The sequence below is a fragment of the Rattus rattus genome, chromosome 16 (assembly GCF_011064425.1).
Source record: "Rattus rattus isolate New Zealand chromosome 16, Rrattus_CSIRO_v1, whole genome shotgun sequence".
Classification (NCBI taxonomy): Eukaryota; Metazoa; Chordata; class Mammalia; order Rodentia; family Muridae; genus Rattus; species Rattus rattus.
Window position 1 is genome coordinate 614,475 of NC_046169.1, and position 20,815 is coordinate 635,289.

At 46.0% G+C, this 20,815-nt stretch overlaps 1 protein-coding gene across 5 annotated transcripts in view; it reads right to left on the minus strand.

The window, feature by feature from the left end:
• Positions 1-20,815, minus strand: part of Stard13 (StAR related lipid transfer domain containing 13) — a 210,722-nt gene that overhangs the window by 35,279 nt on the left and 154,628 nt on the right. For all 5 annotated transcript variants that reach the window (XM_032886565.1, XM_032886563.1, XM_032886564.1 and 2 more), the window contains exon 4: positions 4,347-4,410. In XM_032886565.1, coding sequence (XP_032742456.1) covers positions 4,347-4,410 — 64 coding nt within the window. The remainder of the gene's footprint in view (positions 1-4,346; positions 4,411-20,815) is intronic.

Consider the following 20,815-nt stretch of genomic DNA (forward strand, 5'->3'; position numbering starts at 1 on the left):
AGACTTTTTGATTTAATGAGTTCATCCTGCCGAGGGAACTGTGGGGGGTGCTCTCAGCAGGAGTTCTTGGGGGACTGGGTAGGATCCCTCCCAATTCAGAGGATTCTGAGACATCCATATGCCCTCTGTAAGTCAAGTCTGTCAATATTTTCTCAGCCACTCAGGTGATGGCTGTTGTGTTCACTTCCTCTTGCTTGCCCTTGCTGCCTAAAGCTGCCAGGAAGGACTGTGTTTGGCAGGAGATGCGGGGCATGGAAGTCAACGTGTCAGAGGTGAGGATGGAAATCAGGCCCTCGTCACAGTTTCAGGGACTCAGTAATGCCCTTGGCATCTAGATGAGAAGGTCCTAGCCCTGAGGTTTTACTCACAATTTCTGTGTGGCTTTCCACCTTTGGCCATGATCCAGAGTCTTATTAAAATGCTAACTTCAATGGGAGCCTTAAGAGCTATCTTTGTAAACACTGGCCACTCGGGGCCATTCAATGTCACCATGATGCTAGCTGGCGTGAATCAGTTGGTAGTAATATTTGTCCAAGAATAGGTAGCTTGACTCCGCATTGATTTTAGTCTGGATGAGTCTCCTGCATTGGCTTTCTTCTAAATGAGAACATTCTTTACTAAAATTACACGTTCCTTCTAGCCGGATACCACTGGAAACTGAGAAACGGGATTTTAAAAACAAAACAAAATGAAACGAACAGGCAAAGGGAGCCATACAAATCTGCAGCTGCGACAGGAGGCAAAGCCACAGTTACACAGGCATCTAGAGGCTAACGTCGCAACGTCCATCAGCGTCACCCACACCAGTGAGTTGGCCTACTGGGATGCAGTGATGGTCTCCTTGGTGTTCTGGTAGACTGATGAATCAGCCCCATTGCTGGAATGCCTCCCCATCCTGCTTCCAGAAATGCCTCTCAGTAGGGTTCTGGTGAGTCTGTGCATGTGAGGGCAGATGCTAGGCCACAGGGATAGAAGCAGGACAGACCACACGCGCAGTAGAAGCCGGCTTCAGTGCCCGTGCTTCTTTGTGGACGTCCATCTTTGTTCCTTGACTCGGTTCATCGAGTCTTCAAAATTAAACAAAATTTCCCAAGACAGGCAAAACAACCTGAAGAACTTGGTACTGTAATGGCAAGACGAGTTTCCATCGTAAAAAAACAATGCACTGCCCGTATGGCTTAGGCCAAGGGGCTCATGGGCATTGGGATCCAGAACAATTCCAACAACTTTCGAAGAGAGAAGAGTTGGTAGGCTTCAAATCTCACCTCTGCTTTTTCGGTCTGTGGTTTGAGGGCGACTGACTCCATGCCAGCATTTACTCACTAACTACCAGGGCTGCCCAGAAAGCACCCCCACCCAGAGCCTTCAAGGGAGTCCTGTGGCCTTGGATGACTAAGGCATGTGTGGACCACACTGAAAAACTCAAATCTATGATTCTTGCGGATGGGAGATGAAGATTCTGCCTCACAGGATCTGTAGACAGGACACACGGTGTCCTGTTTTTAATTCTTTCTTGATCACTTTCTATTTCTGACTGGAGCTCTCGATAGCTTCCTGGGGCACTTGATTCTCAAGTCTCCCACTCTTTCTCCTATCATTGGGCCTAGACTTGGTCCCCTACTCAAAAAAATGATTTTGTTTGCTAATAAAGGACCAACCTACAGTTACGTCAGGAGTGTGCTGTGGCTGCTTGGGACCAGCCAGACACTGCCCAGGACGGGGACTGACAGGTGACGAGGCACCATATACGGGAATGTTTTTATCTGGAAACAGTCAGGGAGCCTTCAGTTTGCACTGTGAGAAGCAGTACTCTATTCATGTGCATGTATTTGCGAGGCTCCCACTGAGGGGAGAGGAAGTGCATGTCTCACTGCAACGGATATAAAAAAGTCCCAAGCAGGTCAGAATACCAAGGTGACTAATTTGTATGCTGCACAAAGAGCCTTGAGACCACGGACATTTTGCAGAGCAGGTAGGTGACAGGGCAAAGAGCCCTTTGCTCCACATTGTGGGAAACAACGTGCGTCATTCGTTTTTTTGACATTCTCTTTTGTGAGAGATCTGCATAGAGCAGCCACCTGGTCTCGGACTCCCAGGGACGGCTGCATTCGGTTTAGTAAGAACCATGTGTTATGACCAAGACGACATCTGACCTGCGTGCTTCAAATAGTCAGGGCACCTCTAAAGGGGGTCTGTGTAGCCAGACAGCTGTTGGGAGCTCTGTTCCCACATTTTAAATTTGTTTGTGGCCTGCATAATTCCCTCACGGTTGAATACTTCTCTGGACACTGTTTCCCCCTCTCTTATCTCCTCAGCTGGATTGCTTTTAAGGTGATGTCAAGCCAAAATGACTGAGACTCTTTGGAGTATAAATGTGGGGGCTGGGGCGGGGGAGGACTGGTTTCCAGGGGTTGGGTTACTCCATGGTGAGTTAAGATGCATTAGGTGTAATTATTACTCTGTGCAAGTCAAAAGAGAGGACACCCCGCTGCTTCAAAATAACCCCAGATTTGGCTAATTACAGATGGAGATGCTACATTTAAAAAAGAGATGTCCCGAGTGATTTAATCCTGAACGTCCAGGAGAGAACCCATTCAGTGAGGTCAGAGGCAGAGCACAGGAGGCAGAGCACAGGAGGCGGGGCTCTGGTTTTTGGAGCTGGCGGCTCCTAAGGACACTCTTGAGGTCAAAAGCCTTCTGCGTGACTCACCCAGAAGCTCTGGGCACGGGACAGGTTTAATTTCCTTCCGCAGTGCCCAGAGAAGCTGACAAGAATGAGATAATACACTGAGCTCCCTTCCTCTCTGATAACCATCAACGGAAAATAAACTGGGTTTTCTTTACCCACGGAGCTTGAGATCAGGAGTGTTGCCCACGTGGGAGCTGGGTTTTGTTTGATTTTGTAATAAGCTCATAGACTTCACTGCTCAATCAGAAACTACGATACCCACACTTGTCTGAAACCCAAAACTTTTGACCATCACAATGGCACCCAAACAATGTGGGTTGTACACGTATTGGTTAACATCTGTCATCTCAGCACTTGGGAAGCAGAGGCGGGAGGATCAGGAGTTCGAAGCCAGCCTTGACTACACAGTAAGTTCCTGGCGCCTCGTTACATGAAACCCTGTCTTTAAAAACTTAAAATGCAATCAATCAATCAACAAAGGATGTGGGCTATCATGGATTTCAGATATATTATATATTATGACTGCTATCATTTTAAAACAGAAGTCTCTGTTTGTGAGACGTCTGGCGAGGGATCCTAGGAAGAAATTTCTCATGACTGGGGCAGAGTGGTGAAGAACAGGGGTCACACTGTCCCCTGACTCTTGTACTCCTAATGCCGAATGAATGTGCCCGAGATGGATGCACCTCTGACTTGCGCTCGAGAGAAAAGACAGGACTAGAACCATCAGAAGACACTTGGACCTGTCAGCGCTTCCCCGAATCTCTTGATCTACTCATCGGTTGGAGGACCTGGCGGTTTGACAGTTACAGCCGCAGACTCCTGAAAGGTGAGGCCAAGGAACTGAGATGCTCATTCCTTTATCCAAACCTTCAGATGGAAACAACAAACCACGAAAGCACGAAGGAGTGAAATCACAAAACCGACGACCAGTATGGTCTTAAAACAGACCCATTCTTTTTTTTTTTTTTTTTTTTTTTTTTTTTTTTTTGGTTCTTTTTTTTTGAGCTGGGGACCCTAACCCAGGGCCTTGCGCCCAAGGCAAGCGCCTACCACTGAGCTAAATCCCAACCCCTAGACCCATTCTTGATAGTGGGGACAAATGGGGTATTTGGAGAAGAAAGCGATGGTAGGGTAAGCATGTGAGAACGTTGCCTTGCTTCAAGGCTGCTTCCTCTTCTGTTTTTAAAGAGATGTGTGTCTCCCACGTGTGTTTGAGGGTGTGTATGCAGGTGTGTGCATCTCATATGTGTGTGCATCTCATGAGTGTGTGTATCTCCTGTGTGCATCTCATATGTGTATATCTCCTGTGTGTGTGTCTCATGTGTGAATATCAAATGTATATGTATGTATGTGCACCTCAAATGTGTGTATCTCCTGTGTGTGTGTGTGCATCTCATGAGTGTGTGTGTGTGTGTGTGTGTGTGTGTGTGTGTATTTCATGTGTGTGTATCTCCCATGTGTTTGTGAGTGCCCATGAAGGCCAGGGGAGAGCATGAAGCCCCTGGACCTGTACTGGGAACCCATTTCCTGTATTCCGGAAGAGCGCCAAGGGCTCTTAACCACTGGGCCAGCCCGCCAACCCTGCATGTTTTTCTGGTCTCTGAATACAGGCTGTTCTGTTGGTGAGGTCATGGTCTCTGTAAGGTGCACCCACCTTTTTCCTTTGGAAGTTCACATCAAGTCTCATTGAGGCACACTTGTTCAACGTATTAAGTCGTCTAAAAAGAAAGGAAAATTGAATGATTTACTAATGGACCCAAATCTTCCAGGCTGCTAACCTTTCTTTATTTCTGGCAAATCTGAGAGTGAAGCGTCCACTAGTTATACTGCAAGGCAGAGCTGCGTCCCCTGGAAGTGACTTGAGGTAGTTTCACTTTGCTCTCTAGCCTCTTGAGCAGAGAGCCCACTAGTCCCTAACCCTTTTCCTGGTCTAAACCCAGGCCCTTTCTGGTTTCCCATTCTACTGTTCTTAGAAACTGGTGTGGTCATTTGAACTATCTTGGCTGCTGCCCACTCCCGTCCAGACCATCATGGTGTGGATCTCCTCAATCCTTTTTGGTTTTTTAGTTTCCCTCCTGTAAGTACACACGGGAAGCAACTGACACTCCCTCCAGTGATAAATCACTCCTGGCAAACTCGTATGTTGAAGTTGGAGTAAGGATGTCACTAAAGCCAAATAAGGTCACAAGGGAGGATCTGCAACCTCTGGAATTATAGTCCCCCGTAAGAAGAGACACCCAGGTGTGCAGGTTTTGCTCCCCCATCCCCCGTTTCAGGACATGCGGAGATGGTGGCTTTCTCTGCCAGGAAGGAGAGAAACCAACAAGCGAATCCTTGACCTTGAAGGTCCCAGCCTCTTGAACTGTTAAGCTGCCCGGTCTACAGTATTTTGCAGTGGCAGCATGTGTCAACTAATAAATACATTTTCACCCTGGGCTGGACTCTCAAAATTACTCCCAAGCAGACTTCCTGCCTCCCACGTGGCTCTCGACCCAGACCATCAGAGATTCAGTCCCACATCTGATGACTTTGCCACCACAGCTGCCACTGAGAAGGAAAACAAAACCAAATGGCAGTCATGCGTTTGTGCCATTCCTTTCCTCCCTCAAGTCTCCTTATTTGTTTACGGGCTGCTCTGGCGGCTCCCAAGGTAAAGAGGTCCTTTTGTTTTCCTAAAGAGCTCTTTACTCTGCTTTCGATGACAACATCCACTTTGGTACCTGAGTCTTTGCTATTTACATAGCAAATTATCCAAATGCTTTCCTCTCTGCCCATTCTGTCGAATTCTGACTGACCAAGCAAGTGACCATGTTCTTCCCTAGCTTGTCTCCCACCCGCCCGCTGCTCACCGCGTCCCAATCTTCCCCTTCCTTTTACTTCCTTAACCTGCTGAGAACATCCTTGACCTTCGTTCATTCTTCTGTCTTATTCTGTGAGATCTCTTGGCAAACACCTTTATTATTTTGTGTTGATTCTTTTTAAGTTTGCGTGTGGCTTAAGACACATTTATGATATCTCCGATCCATGCCAATTTTTTAAGCATTCTTACAACTCTTTCTTTTTTTTTTTTTTTTAGCGGTTACCTCATGACCTTCCAGTTTGGGTGATTATACAACGAATCTGTTCTTTGGAAGCTGAAAATTCGTTTTCTTCCCATCCCCATCCCCGCCCCCTACCCAGTGCCTGATCCATATAGAGTTGTGTTACCGTGCCACACATTATTGAGTAGTCCATTCTCGATGTTTATTACAACCATAAAATCTAGCCCCACGTGTATCATACTTGAGTAATTTCTCTTAGTGCCCCTAGAGCTAATACCCACCTAGATTTGTTACTTAGTATCTTGTGTTTATACCAAATATCTCCAGTGATCTAAACCCTTATAAAATGGCCTGACAGCTCCATTCTGTCTGACTCATGTCTCAGGTTCAATCTGGATTTCCTGCTCTTGATTTGCTTTTCCTCGTAAGCTGATCGTGTTTCTTACAATCGAGACTCCTCTGAAGGAGTCTGCTGTTGTAGAGTACAAGAGGCCTGGGGATGTTGGTACCTAGAAAGTAGGCAGACTCACTGTTTCTGACCTGTGGGAGGGAAATAAATTACCCAGACACAGACCAGAGATACAGATCAAAGGAGCTCCCGACTTTTCCACATAATTTCAAGCGACGCTCCCCCCATTAGGCCTCCCACATCTTTGTTACCAATTGTCGAGCATCTCAGAGTCTCTGTAGAGAAGACCAGGTTTTAGGTTTGAATCTCTCCGCTGACCAGTTATATTTTGTTTCCTGAGCACACCAGATCTTCTACTGTAGCTCTATTCTCCTGCTTGGGAAGTGTTCTAGGTCTCTGGGTACCGTTTGGTGTTGTGAAGGAAGAGATGACTCTGAGAGTTGGTGGGGCGTTTGCGAAGCAGGTGAAGTCGGTGATTAATAAGCTAATTTCAGACCAACAGCTCTTTGTATGCACAGATCATGAATTCTCAATCCAGCGAGTTTTGGCCGTTCTAAGGAGGCTCAAGAGAGAGAGAGAACAACTCTCCACCCTGGGAGTGTCTCTTGATGAAGCTACGACTCACCACACCGTCCCTCAGAGGTCTCCTCACTTCTGTCATCCGTACATTCGCTTTGCTTGTTCTTGGTCATTAGTAAGGGGATTATATAAGTAGGCATTTAAAACTACACACACACACACACACACACACACACACACACACACACACACACATGCGCGTGCATGTGTACCACAAGCATGTAGTGCCTGAAGAGGGCACTGTTTCCCCTAGAACTGGAGTTAGTTGTGAGCCTCCATATGGGTGCTAGAAACCAGACCTGAATCCTGTGCAACAGCAAACCTCTGGGCCACCTCACCAGCCCCTAGTTTATGTATTGGCTTACAGATAATACAGCTAGGCTCCACCCAACAGCTACCTAGCAACATTCGGCTAGGCTCCACCCAACAGTTACCTAGCAACATTCAGCTAGGCTCCACCCAACAGTTACCTAGCAACATTCAGCTAGGCTCCACCCAACAGTTACCTAGCAACATTCGGCTAGGCTCCACCCAACAGTTACCTAGCAACAGCTGCCATCATCATCCCCCCACCCCCAGACCTGGCAGTGTATAAGAGGACTGCTCCATACCCCAGGCCCTCCTTCCTCTCTCTCTCTGTTCCCATGCGTTCCCAGCTGGTCTCTCTTTCTCTCCTTTTCTGTCTCCCCCTTTTCTCTGCCTCTGCCCCTTCTCCAGGTCCCCACTCCTGCTCCCTTCTTCCACAATAAATCTTTATACTGGGTCTGTCCTACGGCGTGGTTTTTAATGTATGAATTTTTGTTGTTGCTGCTCAGCGCGTGTTTGTTTGTCTTAAGAGAGATCTGTGTTGCTAAGCACAGGACTAGTTAGTACAGTTGCTTACTGAGTAGTTTCTCATATATGAAAAGTAGAGCTTGCCGATGGGCCTTCGGGTTCTTCCTTTTTTAATTAGTGCTGTCCTAGCTGTCAAACCATATAGCTTGCTTTAAGTAAAGCTCTAGTTCTAGCAGTGGACAACAACGACAATTCAATATGACTTTTGGCATTAAGACTATGAACCCACTCATTGCCATCTTATCATAAAAGTATAGGCCCCTCGAACACTAATGCATGTAAATGCTGTCTTGATAGAGCACACATCAAAATGCACATTTAGGATTCAGACCTGAGAGTCCTGTTTTTACTGTGCATGAGCATGCTGGAGCATCTCAAAGTACACCAGACCTCGATGACGTCAAGCGTCACTTCCACCGTCTGCCCCAAGCCCGGAGTTACATTTCCAACCACGTGTTGATCTTGCTGTGTGTGGGGTCCTTTAGGCTTTTCAGGCCCAAATACTAAAACTGAACCCTGCACGTCTTTCAGAAACTGCCTTATCTTGACTAAGCACCGCCACTAGGCAGGCCGTCCCCATAGAAAAGGGTCAATCTGAGAGTGACCCTCAGGCTCGGCAGCCATTGCTGGTGAGTGTTTCTGTGATACTCCCGAAGCCTTGCGTCTTTGGTCCTAATTTATCTTCCCCTCATCTTCCACAGAGAACCAAGCAATATCTACCTCAAGTTCCAATGCAGGACACCAGAACGACTTCTATTCCCAACGAATCCCTGCTGCCCGTTTACAGATAGAAGACGGTTCTCATTTCAGTCATCGACAGGGAGGACAGATGCTAAATTTCATGTCATCAAAGTCCAGGGTACCTTAAGATGCTATGAGATGCCTCAGACAGACTGCACTCATGAGGGCATCAAATAAGACAACAGTTCTGGATTAGAGGCTGATCAGGGACAGCGTTCACTGCTGCTTTGGGGCTTTCTTGGATTTGCTGCTGTGACTGGCATTGTCTTCCTGGCCAGTTCCACGATGTTACCAGCTCCACCCAAGAGTGTTAATTAAAAGGCGTCCCACTGTCCCTTTGGTGGCTCTTCCATGGCTTTATTTAGGGAAGAACTGCAGTTTATCCAATATACTTACCTAGCGCACATGCTCCTCCATGGTGGGCAGAGGCATGAACACGCCGTTTGATGTCATAAAAAAGATTTCTGATTCACTATAGGCACAGGAACATCAAAAGGCTCATCCTTCTTCTACGTAAGTATACTTTATGTATGCGTGATACATGGAGACAGTCTATCAGTTTTGAAAGCTGGGAGCTAGATTCGTTTTCATAGACTTGGTTTTTTAGTCACACCTAGACTCAGAAATAGGTCTTCGCTTAAAATTACTTCTCTATTTGAAGAAAATATTCAGGAAACCTTATTTACACAACACTATACAGAGTATCTGCTTAAGTACTCTATCAATTCACAAAGAACTGTAGGATGATATCATTATGCAGGTGAAGGCAGGTGCAAGATAGAACGAGGCCTGTCATTGGACGAGAAGGAAGGATGGGCGGGAGAAGAGTTTTAGAGACGGGGAGGAGACTGGAGGAGGCAGGAGAAGCAGCCGAGAGAACACGGGGGTGGATGTTAAGATTCCTCTCTGCACATTTACAGGTTGTTATGAATATTCTTAAGGGATGGATGTGTACAGGGCTTTGTGTGTCTAGGTGGGCAGTTATATCTTATCAATTGGTTCAGAGGTTACTGTGTTGTGTGTTCTTTCATGTGGTGATTTAATTGAACTCAAGAGAGTATGTGGTGGCTGGAGACATTGGACTACTACGGAATTGGGATGTGTATGTCTGGCATGGTGGCAGCCTGCCTTGGGAACTAGATGGGGAGAGAGATTGCTGCCAGGCTCAGAGAGAGGCCATCGGCAGTGTGATATGGGATGGAGCAGAGCGGGTGAGAGGCTTTGCTGACTAAGATGAAGATATCCACCAGATATTTTGGGGCACCATAGTCCTCGATCTAGTGCAGGGTAAAAGACAGCATTTTTTTAAAAATAATTTTACAGCAAACAAAGAACTCTTAAATGCAACAAGTCAAACAACTTGATTGTTTTACATGGTCCAACTTTGTGAGGAGGTACTTCTAAGAGTCTGCACATGACTGTAAGCACACAAGAAGATGGTCAACATTTATTTGTCATGGGAGAAATACAAATTTAAATCAGGAAATACTACTGCATGGGTCCCAAGAGGCTCAAATTTAAAATACTGACAATGGGAGCTAAGGAGATTGCTTGTGGGTCAAGAGAACTTGTTGCTCCCTCAGAGGACTCAGGTTTGGCTTCCAGCACCCATGGGAGCTCACAACCGGCAGAAACTCCATTCTCTGGCCTCCAACATCATATTCTGGAGTTCAGAGGCACCAGACATACACAAGGTACACAGATATGCATGCTGGAAAAACATCCAAACACACAAAATAAATAATCTAAAAGAAACATACCTGTATGGAGAGACCAAAGACACAGGAGTCCCAATATACTCTGGACAGAGAAGAGAGAAAATAGACAACGAGCCTCCCCTGGGCCCCAGTTCAAGATTTATAAGGAAGAAAACAACAGTGAAGTTGGATAAGTAGTGGGAAATGGAAGGGGCAGGGTTCATGGCTCCAACTAGTGTCCAGCAAATAGAGTTGCTTGACCTTTACAAAGGAGCAAAGTCGAGGTAAGAGATAAAAAGTAACCTTTTAACAAATGGTCTTGAAACATCTAGATGGTCGCATTAAAAAAAAAAAATCAGGGTTGGGGATTTAGCTCAGTGGTAGAGCGCTTGCCTAGGAAGCACAAGGCCCTGGGTTCGGTCCCCAGCTCCGAAAAAAAGAACCAAAAAAAAAAAAAAAAAATCAATCTAGATGGACTTTCTGCTCCTAATACAGATGGATCCCTAGTGGACCACAGCCTAAACATATATGTCATTTTGAAAATCGGACAAAACTTAGATGGCCTGAGCGTGTGATGACCTTTTGTTTTCGACATCAAAGGTGCATTCAAGTGACAAGATTTAAAAGTCCTGCGAATACAGCGCGTCAGAGGATTGGAAGCAGACTGGAAGAAAACATTTATGAAATGTATCTGATAAATTACATAGTGTTCAAAGAACTTTAAAACCCACAATAATAAAGCAAATGGTCCAGTTTAAAGATAGTTTAATTAATCACAATTATCTTTGTCAATAAAAAGAGACACCATAGTAAAAATAACCAGCATTGGGCTGGAGAGATGGCTCAGTGCCTACATCCGAAAGTTCACAACTGCCTGAACCTCTACCTCCATAGGTTCTGATGCCATCTTCTGCCTAGAGGTGTGAATGAAGACACACGCACAGGCACAGACACAGACATACCACTCACACATACACTCACACAAACACAGGGACACAGACACAGACATACCACTCACACACACACTCACACAAACACAGGGACAGGGACACACACAGACACACCAGGACAAAGTCACAGACATATACACAGACACATACACTCATACACACTCAAAGATACAAACATACATACAGACACACACAAGGACACAAACACAAATACACACAGACACATACATACACACTAGCACACACAGACGAACACACAGGGATAGAGACATGGACACTCAGATACACACACAGACATATACACTCAAAGATACAGACACAAACATAGACACACATAGACACACACACACACAAACACAGGGATATAGACACAGACAGAGATACACACACACACAGATGAACACACAGGGATAGACACACAGACACTCAGATATACACACAGACACCTACACTCATACACACTCAAAGATACAAACATGCCTACAGACACACACAGGGACACAAACACACACAGACACATACATATATGCTCACACACACAGGGATATAGACACAGAGCTACACACATACACACACTCAAAGACACACACACACACACACACACACACACACACACACGGACACATACATGGACAGACCGACAGAGTCACATACACAGATGAACACACAGGGATAGAGACACCGACACTCAGATACAGACATACACACTCAAAGGCACAGACACAAACATAGACACACACACACACACAGATAAAATGAAATGAGACACAACTTGAAGCGTCTGAAATCACGTTAGTTGCATATCAAAGCAATCATGAGCTCCCAGTGCACCTTTAAACAGTGCTGGTGAGAGCGAGTGACAGGAACGCTCACTTGCTGCCTCTGCTGACAGGAAATGGCTCAGGTGAGACAGCTGAACAGTTCCTTACTGCGAAACACACCAGGCGGTATCTACCCAAATGGATTTAAGATTTATTTCCATGTGTAAATGTGTAAACACCCGGTGTTTACGGCCACTTTAGTCATCATTAGTGAGATTCAAGAGCAGTCAAGATGTCAGATGGAGGGAAAGATGAGCTATGATATAACCAGACGACAGAATGGTAATTAGAAATGAGTTCCAAAGACACGGACGGCACGGTGGACGCTTAAGTGGCTATTAGAGGCCAATAGGAAAGGGCTGTAAATTGTCATTCTGACTATAAAGCACCGTGCAAGAGTTAAAATTATGGAGGTAGGCAAAAGACCGAAGGTTACCAGAGACAGGGAGATGGCGGGATGCCCAGGCAGAAGAGAGGATTTTTAAGGCAGTGAAATGGTTGTGTACGCCACAGTGGTGCATGTCCGTCATTATACACCTGACAAAACACAGAATTAAAATAGAAAGCAGGGGCTGTAATGTACCCGTGTACTTCATGCTGTGACGGGTGGGGAGATGCATATGTGAGGGCAAGGGGCAAACGGGGGCACTGTGCATCTGTTAAAGTTTGTTATGAACCTCAAGGGGATGGAAAGACAGTCAACTAAAAATGATACAATTTTTATTATAATTATTACTTATTGGGCTTTGAAATTATAAAGTGATATGCATTATTTTTTCAGAGATATTTTTCCTTGCACATGTATGGTTTTCTCATAGGTATGTGTGTGTGTGTGTGTGTGTGTGTGTGTGTATGTGCATGCATGTTCTCATGGGTGTGTGTGTGCATGTTCACATGGGTGTGTGTGTGCATGTTCACATGGGTGTGTGTGTGTGCACGTTCTCATGGGTGTGTGTGCATATGTGTTTGCAGTGCATGGCTGTATATATGTAGGCCAAACACTTGAGTGTCTTCACCTCTCATCTTATGTATTGAGGCAAGGTCTCTCATTTGAACCCAGAGCTTATCAATCTAGTCTAGACCAGTGGCTCTCAGCCTTCCAAATGCTTTGACCCTTTAAATACAGATCCTCATGTTGTGGTGACCCCCTACCATAAAATTATTATTGGTACTCCATAACTGTAATTTTGCTACTATTATGAATTGTAACGTAAATATCTGTTTGCCAATGGTCTTAGGAGAGCCCTGTGAAAGGGTTGACCCCACCGCCCAAGGGTCCAGATCACCAGCTTGGTCTGGGGCTCCCCTATCTGTGTGACCCATGTACCAAGGGCAGTCAGGCCTACCTGACTCCAGCTTGGTGGCCTGGATGTCTTCTGTTCCTCCACTGTATGCTAATTAGCTCTTAATCCAACGTGCAAAAATTATCATCGTTGGAGACATTTAGAAATGCTGGGTACAATTTCAATCTCCTGATACACAAACCATCCTGAATCTTGTAAAACATGAAAGAAGAAAATACTCTTCAAGGTAGCCTGAAACTAGCCATGCGTCTCTTCATGGCGTGACATAGCATTATTGGTGTCTGAGTCACTCCTCATGAGGTGAGGTGAACAATGGTAACCTTTGAAAGGACACGGACTGGATGGGACTCGTTAGATAACACAACAGCTCCTCTCAGATTTGGCTCCTGTGGGTAAGAAAAATACACCACACCCCAGAAATATCCACTACACTCAACGCAACCAAAATGGCTGTAAAACTCTGGTGTGAGTGAAGTCAACCTTTGGCGAGGACAAATGCATGGTTCTGGCATTCATCTCTACTTAGACTTAATTGTAAGTAATGAGACAGACTCTCGAATGATCTGAGTTGGCCTATTTACAATTGCCTGGCGGGCTGTTCCAACACGAATAAAAATTTCAATTATAGAATGTATTTTAGAATGTATTTTGCCATCCACAAATGGACTGGAGCTTTTTCCAAGGCTTATATCATAATTGTTCTTCTTATAGTTCTCAGAAGGCTAGAACGGTTGTTCTCAACCCTCTTAATGCTGTGCCCCTTTAATATTGTCTCTCATGTTGTGGTGATGCCCAACCCTAAAATTATTTTTGTTGATACTTCATAATGGAAATCTTGCTTACTGTTATGAATCATAATGCAAATATCTGTGTTTTTTTCAATGGTCTTAGGACACCCCCGTGAAAGGGTTGAGAGCCACTGGCCTGGAAGGTAATTCTACATGAACACTGCGTGAACATGTGGTGCCTGCAGATCACCACAGTCGTCTTGGTGCTGCAGAACTACAGAACCCATCAGAACTGAACACCATGCCCTACAGCTATACCCGGTTTGCCTCTACTGGGGAGCAAAGAAGTGAGACCAAAGAGAGTCAGTTCAATGGGTGGTAAGGCTTTGCACGCCTCTTTCAGATAAGGAGTCAGGACTCTTGGGAAGACCATTGGCTCAAGGGAGTCAAACACAGGCAACATCTGCTAGGTGTTATGTTGGTCCTATCTCCTCCATTTGTTGCTTCTGTCTACAGAGGAGTCATTTTGGTGGAACCTAGAAAATAGAGGCCTGCACCATGCGTGGCCTGGCAGTCCCTCTGCACTGAAGGAGAAAAGCTCCTGCTGGGCCATTCCTCTTTGAGCCTGCAGCAATCTGGGTTGTGTTATTAAGGCAAAGAAGGCAGTCTGAGCCTTTCAGGAAAAGTGGTTGTGAAGTCTTCCGCTTGCTGCTGATGTCATGGTCTTGAGGATGGGCGAATACATCACCGAAGGACAAGCATGCTTTCATTTTAAGCACCAGACTTAGGGTTCTACGGGGAGGTCAGAAGGGAGAGAGAAGCCGATATCCACCTATCTAAGGGTGTGTGTCCTGTGCCCCGGGAAGAGGCTGAGAATACAGAGATGAACAAAAGAGAGTCTTATCCTTGAGGCTCTTGTGGTCCCGTGTGGGCCGTGAGCACGATAAACAGGAGAGAAACCAGCCACGCCCTGAGTGCATTGGATAGAAAAGATAACATTTTCGCAAGACTGTGGAAGACTAAGAGAAATTTCGCTGCCCAGTCTAGGATAATTGCCGGCGAAGAAAAACAGTCATCGCACAGTGTGTTACGCTCTAGGAACTGAGAGGATCTGAAAGGAAAAGTAAATCTGGAGAGGAAGGCAGAGGCTGGAGCACGGAGGGTCAGAGTGAAGGGATTAGGGGCGGTGCGGGGACAGTGGGGAGAGGTGGAAGGATATTTTGCTGGGGAATAGCACCATACTTAGACATACTTAGGTGGGGTTGAGAATGAACTCAAAACAAGAGACAGTCAAGAGATGGTTCAAGAATCTGGACGAGGTACCGGAGAGATGGCTTAGTTCTCCCGACCACATGCTGCCCTTACAGAGGACCCAGGTTTGGCTCCCAGCACCCACACAGGTGGCTCACGAACTGCCTATAACTCAAGGTCTAGGCTACCTGATGTACTCTTCTGGGCCCAGTGGTCTTTTGCACTCGGTGCACATAGACTCATGCAGGCACATCCATACATATAAGCAAAAAATAATCAGATTTTAAGGAATCCAAATGTGACATTGCTACTCTATTCTTAATAGTCAGAAATGGGAAACTGTCTAGATGTCCATCCATGGGAGAACAGATTTAAAAAACAGCCATATGGGGCTGGAGAGATGGCTCAGCGGTTAGAGCACTGACTGCTCTTCCAGAGGTCCTGAGTTCAATTCCCAGCGACCACATGGTGGCTCACAACCATCTGTAATGAGATCTGATGCCCTCTGCTGGTGTGTCTGAAGACAGCTACAGTGTACTCATATACATAAAATAAATAAATAAAAAAAGCCATATGTTTATACAATGGAATATTAATCAATTGTTTAAAAAAATGAAATTTGTAGGCAGATGGATGGGGCTAGGAAAAAAAACACCCTGAGTGAGGTAAGCAGACTCCAAAGTCAAATATGGCAAGTGTTCACTTATATGGATGTTACTACAATCTGTGAAACCACAGAGTTAGGTAAAGACTGAGGTGCTAGAAGAGAGGAGTGGATCACCTTAGAGGAGAGGGTGGACCCCTTTAGGAAGGAGATATAGAATAAATAGCTACGAATGGAAGGGGAGGGACCACAGGAATGGAAAGATCCTAACCAAAGAACAATATAATAATCTGTGGGCTGAAAAAGGTTATTCCTACCAAGCTCCGGTTAAACAACAAATATTTACTGAAGTCCTGTTTGGTACAAGGCCCTGAACCCATGAGGTGCAGCTGAGTAAGATGCCGTCCGTGACGTGGAGTTGAAAGTCCCTCACAGTGCAGAGCGGGAGCCAGGCAGTGCTCAAGAAGGGAAGCTGGACAGAGAGGGAGCCTGGGGCCAGAGAAGACGGTCGGACTGAGGCTGTGCGCTTGCAGTGGGCGGGGAGCCACTGAGTCAGTGTGAGGGACTGGGTGCAGCTTGTCAGGGCCCGACTCAAGCTGTACAGAAGCCTGGTGACACCACAGATCTCGGACGGTCGATGTAACGGCTGGTTTCCTCTGATTATATATATTTATTTATATATGTAAACATATATAAATATATATTTGTTTAATTTCCCTGCTAAAGGCGTGGGAGGAATAGTAAGCAGAGACAGGCGCTCGTCTCTTCCAGGACATTCTGACACAGTTCCAACTGCCTGAACTTCTTACCCTTGGCTCCCGTCAGGGTGGATGGAACCCTGTCAGCTAAGGAGTGTTCTGGGTGGGGACCTCAAAGACATTCAAGAAACCACAGTCAGTGAAGATGTGCTCCCGACCCTGGGATCAAAGCCCTGCCCTTCGTGGAGGTGGGGGTCCTCCATGTGCTGTGGCCACAGGGCGTGGGAAAGCGCTTGGTGCTGAGAGTCTGGCAGGCACAGCCTGTGCAGAGCGGAGTGGAGTCTCTGTGCCGAATGCACAATTCTGCTCTGTAATTCCCAAGACTCGGGGTGTCAGACGTCACAGACCAGGCATAGGAAGGCTTTACGGTGTCTGGGGCAGGATGGGATGTGATAAGGGAAGTAGAAATACAGTTTGAAGTAAGCAAGTGGCTGTCACCATGCCACTGAGGAGCCAGACGGGGATGGCTGTACCTCCCTCTGGTGTCCCCTTTGGTTGTCACCCCAAGGATTGACAGCATGAGAAATCACCCCTGTGTTCATGCTTCAATCCTGGACCTGCCTCTGGACTTTAGCTGGGATATGGGGGGAGGAGAGGGGAAGGGGGAAGGGTAGAGAAAGAGAGAGAGAGACTGCAGGCTGTGCTGTCGGAAAGGGGCTGTAAAGCTATCACAAGACAATTATCATAGCATTTTATTTCATGTGTATGGGTGTCTGTAGCATGTGCGTCTGGCACCCATGGAGGTCAGAAGAGGGTGTCAGATCCCTTGGTACAGGAGTTATAGTTGGGAGCCACCATGTAGGTGCTAGGAGTTGAACCTGAGTCTTCCTCAAGAGCAGGAAGCACTCTTAACCATTAAGCTATCTCTTCAGTCCCTTCTGTGGTGAATAATTTTAAAGGGAAAGGTTTATATTATTTTCACAGAGACTGTCATTGTTTAATATTAACACTGTTGCCATCCTCAGAATAGACGGGGGGTGGGGGTGGGTGTGTGTGTGTGTGTGTGTGTGTGTGTGTGCACAGCAGTGAGCATCCTTCTCCCTCGCATCCTTCCCTCTCCCTGCCTCTGGCTTCTTGAGAGACACCCTCGTCACTTCTCGTTTGTTCAAACACTCGGGAAAGCTGCACTGGGTAGTCACAGCAGGTCCATCAACACACGACGAGGACACAGCCTGTGCCCCCGTCGGTCATAGGCTATAATTAATTAGCATCTATTAACAATATACATTATGCAAATGAGTTGCTCGATTCACATTAATTTAGGAACTCAAAGGTCACGTTTGAGCATCCAGGCCTGTGTCTGCAGCCAGCTGCAGTGAAGACTACCACCCAACATGGCAGAAGAGAGCCTCTCACCTCCCCAGTGCTTCACCTTGCTGTGATTTGCAGCAAAGGACAAACTTTGAGAGCCGTGTTCATGCCTTTTGTGAGCTCCAATTGCCCCGCACAGTTAACGTTCCAGCAGCTCACTTAGGTAATTAGATTCGCAATGTACTTTCCGTGACACACAGAGGAAGGGACTTTCAGTCAAACAGAATTTTAACAGTAGCTGCTGAAGTACTGTGCCTGCAGTCGCAGTCATCTACATGGAGCCTGCTGGACACTGGTCCTGCCATCATGCCTGCAGCCATGCACTAAGAACTCAGCTGCCGTTCTAGTGGTTCACGTTTTTGGCAAAGGTAGCAAATCTGCCTGGCTTCTAGGGACTAAACCTCAGAGCTACAAAAGAAAGGAAGCGGCGTGCAGCTGCGCACGTCCCCTCATTCCTTTGGGGATTCCAGTCTCACCCTCAGTCAGATCTGTATTTCTTAAGCTACACTGTTCAATGGTTTTATAGTAAACTGGGATCCGAGAAGCGAACGGACCACTTGTCTCCACAGGTGAGTAAAATCTCTGTGGTGAATGTCCTTTCGCAGGGGACTCTGGCTCTCCTGCCCGACTTTGTCTCCCCGGGAGGAGCTCCCTCTGGCTATAGTTCCCTTATTCTGCACTGCCTCAGCGTTTCAAACAACCGTGAGAACTGTACAGCCCATAGAGATTTAAACGTAGAGCAGAGGGGTGGGCAGGGCAGACTAGCAGGTGAAAGTGCCTGCGGCCAAGCCCAAGGACCCGAGTTCAATTCCCAAGACCCATAATGGTGGCATGAGGTAAACAACTTCTAAAAGATGTCCTCTGGTGCCCCGGCCATACAACAAATAAACAAGCCAACAGATGTAATTTCAGAAATCAAAAAAGAATCACTATCTCTGTAAATGCATTGCGCAAAGAAGAGCATGAATAAAACGTCATCCCCTTACGGCACTCGGCATTAATCACACTTACCTTCTGAGTAGGCAAGTTTCTAAGAGGCTGCCGTTAATCTCTGTCCCTTCCTGCTGTTTGCAAGGCAGGAAATCTGTGCTTGTAGAACTCACAGTGAAGAGAAACAATTCCCTACTAGTTTTCCAGTCAAGCTGTCTTTGGCTGCCTACCTAACCTTGCTCCTTTGATCCACCCAGGGTGTGTGTGTGTGACTCTTCCTTTGGCCTCTATTTTACCCATAGTTCCTGCACCCTGAGAACAGTGGTTCACACACTGCTAGCCAAATGCTTGTTCACAAGAATTAATAAAACAGCTTAGAAAGATCTTTCAGGGTATAAAGATATTAAAAATCATATTCTAGTAATAAATACTGGGTGTAAAAAGAGCAGCATGCACCGGAGCCGCGAAACTCTTAGGCGCGATCAAGTCCACGTCTTGTGCTGCAAACTACAGTTCCGAGAGACCTAAACGTATACTGATTACTGACTGACAGGTAAGTTTAGGGCGAGTGAGATGGCTCAGTGGCCAACGGCGCTTGCCACCAAGCAGGGCAACGTGAGTTCAATTCCTGAGGGTGGAAGAGAGAACCAATTCCTATAAGTTGTCCTTTGACCTCCACACAGGCACTGCGGCATGTGTGTCCTGAACACACACATATCATGCACCACATGCACAGGCGTGTGTCAAGGAGACTTGATGAAGACGGCGTCCGTCCCTTCAACAAGTAGTTGAAAGAGTCAGTGAGATGCAAGTAAATGGATCTCGGCCCAGGCCTTGTCCTTACTAAGATAAACTCGAATTCAAAATGCACAGGATGACATACTTGGACTTCATCTTAAGCAAGGTCATTTTTAGATACACTCTTAAATATGCATGAAATAAATAAGTTCAGCCAGAAAAAAAAAACCCTCATTCTATGCTACTGAAAGGAACATTCTGGCAGAAAATGTTTACAAAATATATCTGACAAAAGAGTTATCTAGAACAACAATAAAATCCCTCAAAACTCAGGAATAGAAGTTATTACTCAATTAAAGATGAGAGAAAGCTCGAATAGGAGAAGGTAGGTCGGAGAGGCATGGAAAGATGTGTAGTTTTATTGGTTACTAAGAAAATGCACATTAAAAATCACAACACAGCCACAGCCAGACACCAGTCAGAATGTCTACAAGCAAAATAAAAACATACTACCAAAGGCCAGGTAACTGGACCATTATATGTTGTCAGGAACACTTGAAGAGAGGCTCTGTCAGAACATGACAAATACAGAGGCGGACACTTGCAGACAACCATTGAACTGAGAACGGGGTCCCCATTGGAGGAGTTAGAGAAAGGATTGAAGGAGCTGAAGGGGCTTGCAACCCCATAAGAACAACAATACCAACCAACCAGAGCTCCCAGCGACTAAACCACCATCCAAAGAGTACACATGGAGGGACCCATGGCTCCAGCTGCATATGTAGCAGAGGATGGCCTTGTTGGGCATCAATGGGAGGAGAAGCCCTTGGTCCTGCCAAGGCTCAGTGCCCCAGTGTAGGGGAATGTCAGGGCGGGAAGGTGGGAAGGGGTGGCTGGTTGGGTTGGGAAAGCACCCTCATAGAATCACGGGGTGGGAAGATGGGATAGGGGGTTTATGGATGGGAAACTGGGAAAGGAGATAACATTTGAAATGTAAATAAAAAATATCCAATAAAAAAGAAAAAAAATAATAAAGAAAAAAGAGATTAAATAAAAGGTAAAACAGATTTGTCATGAGCCCCCACAGTGCCATTCCTGGATTTTATTGAAATGAAGTGTATATTTACGTTCTCGTAAAACCACATAGATCAATGTTAGTGTGTCAATATATCCTCAAACTGGAGAGCCCCAAAGTCTTTCTATACAGTGGGAAGGAATATATTTTTGAAACAGAAATTAACATGAATTTAGAACATTCTTAACAATCTTAAGAATGTAACACTGAGTAAAAGAAGCCAGGCAGAAACAGCCATTTACTATTCGGTGTCATCTCCGCGATTTCCTGATGGAGCCAAAATGTAGGCACCAGCAATAAATCTGTGGTTGCCAGGGGTTGGGAGCAGGGGAATGGTGGCTTCGGAGTAGTG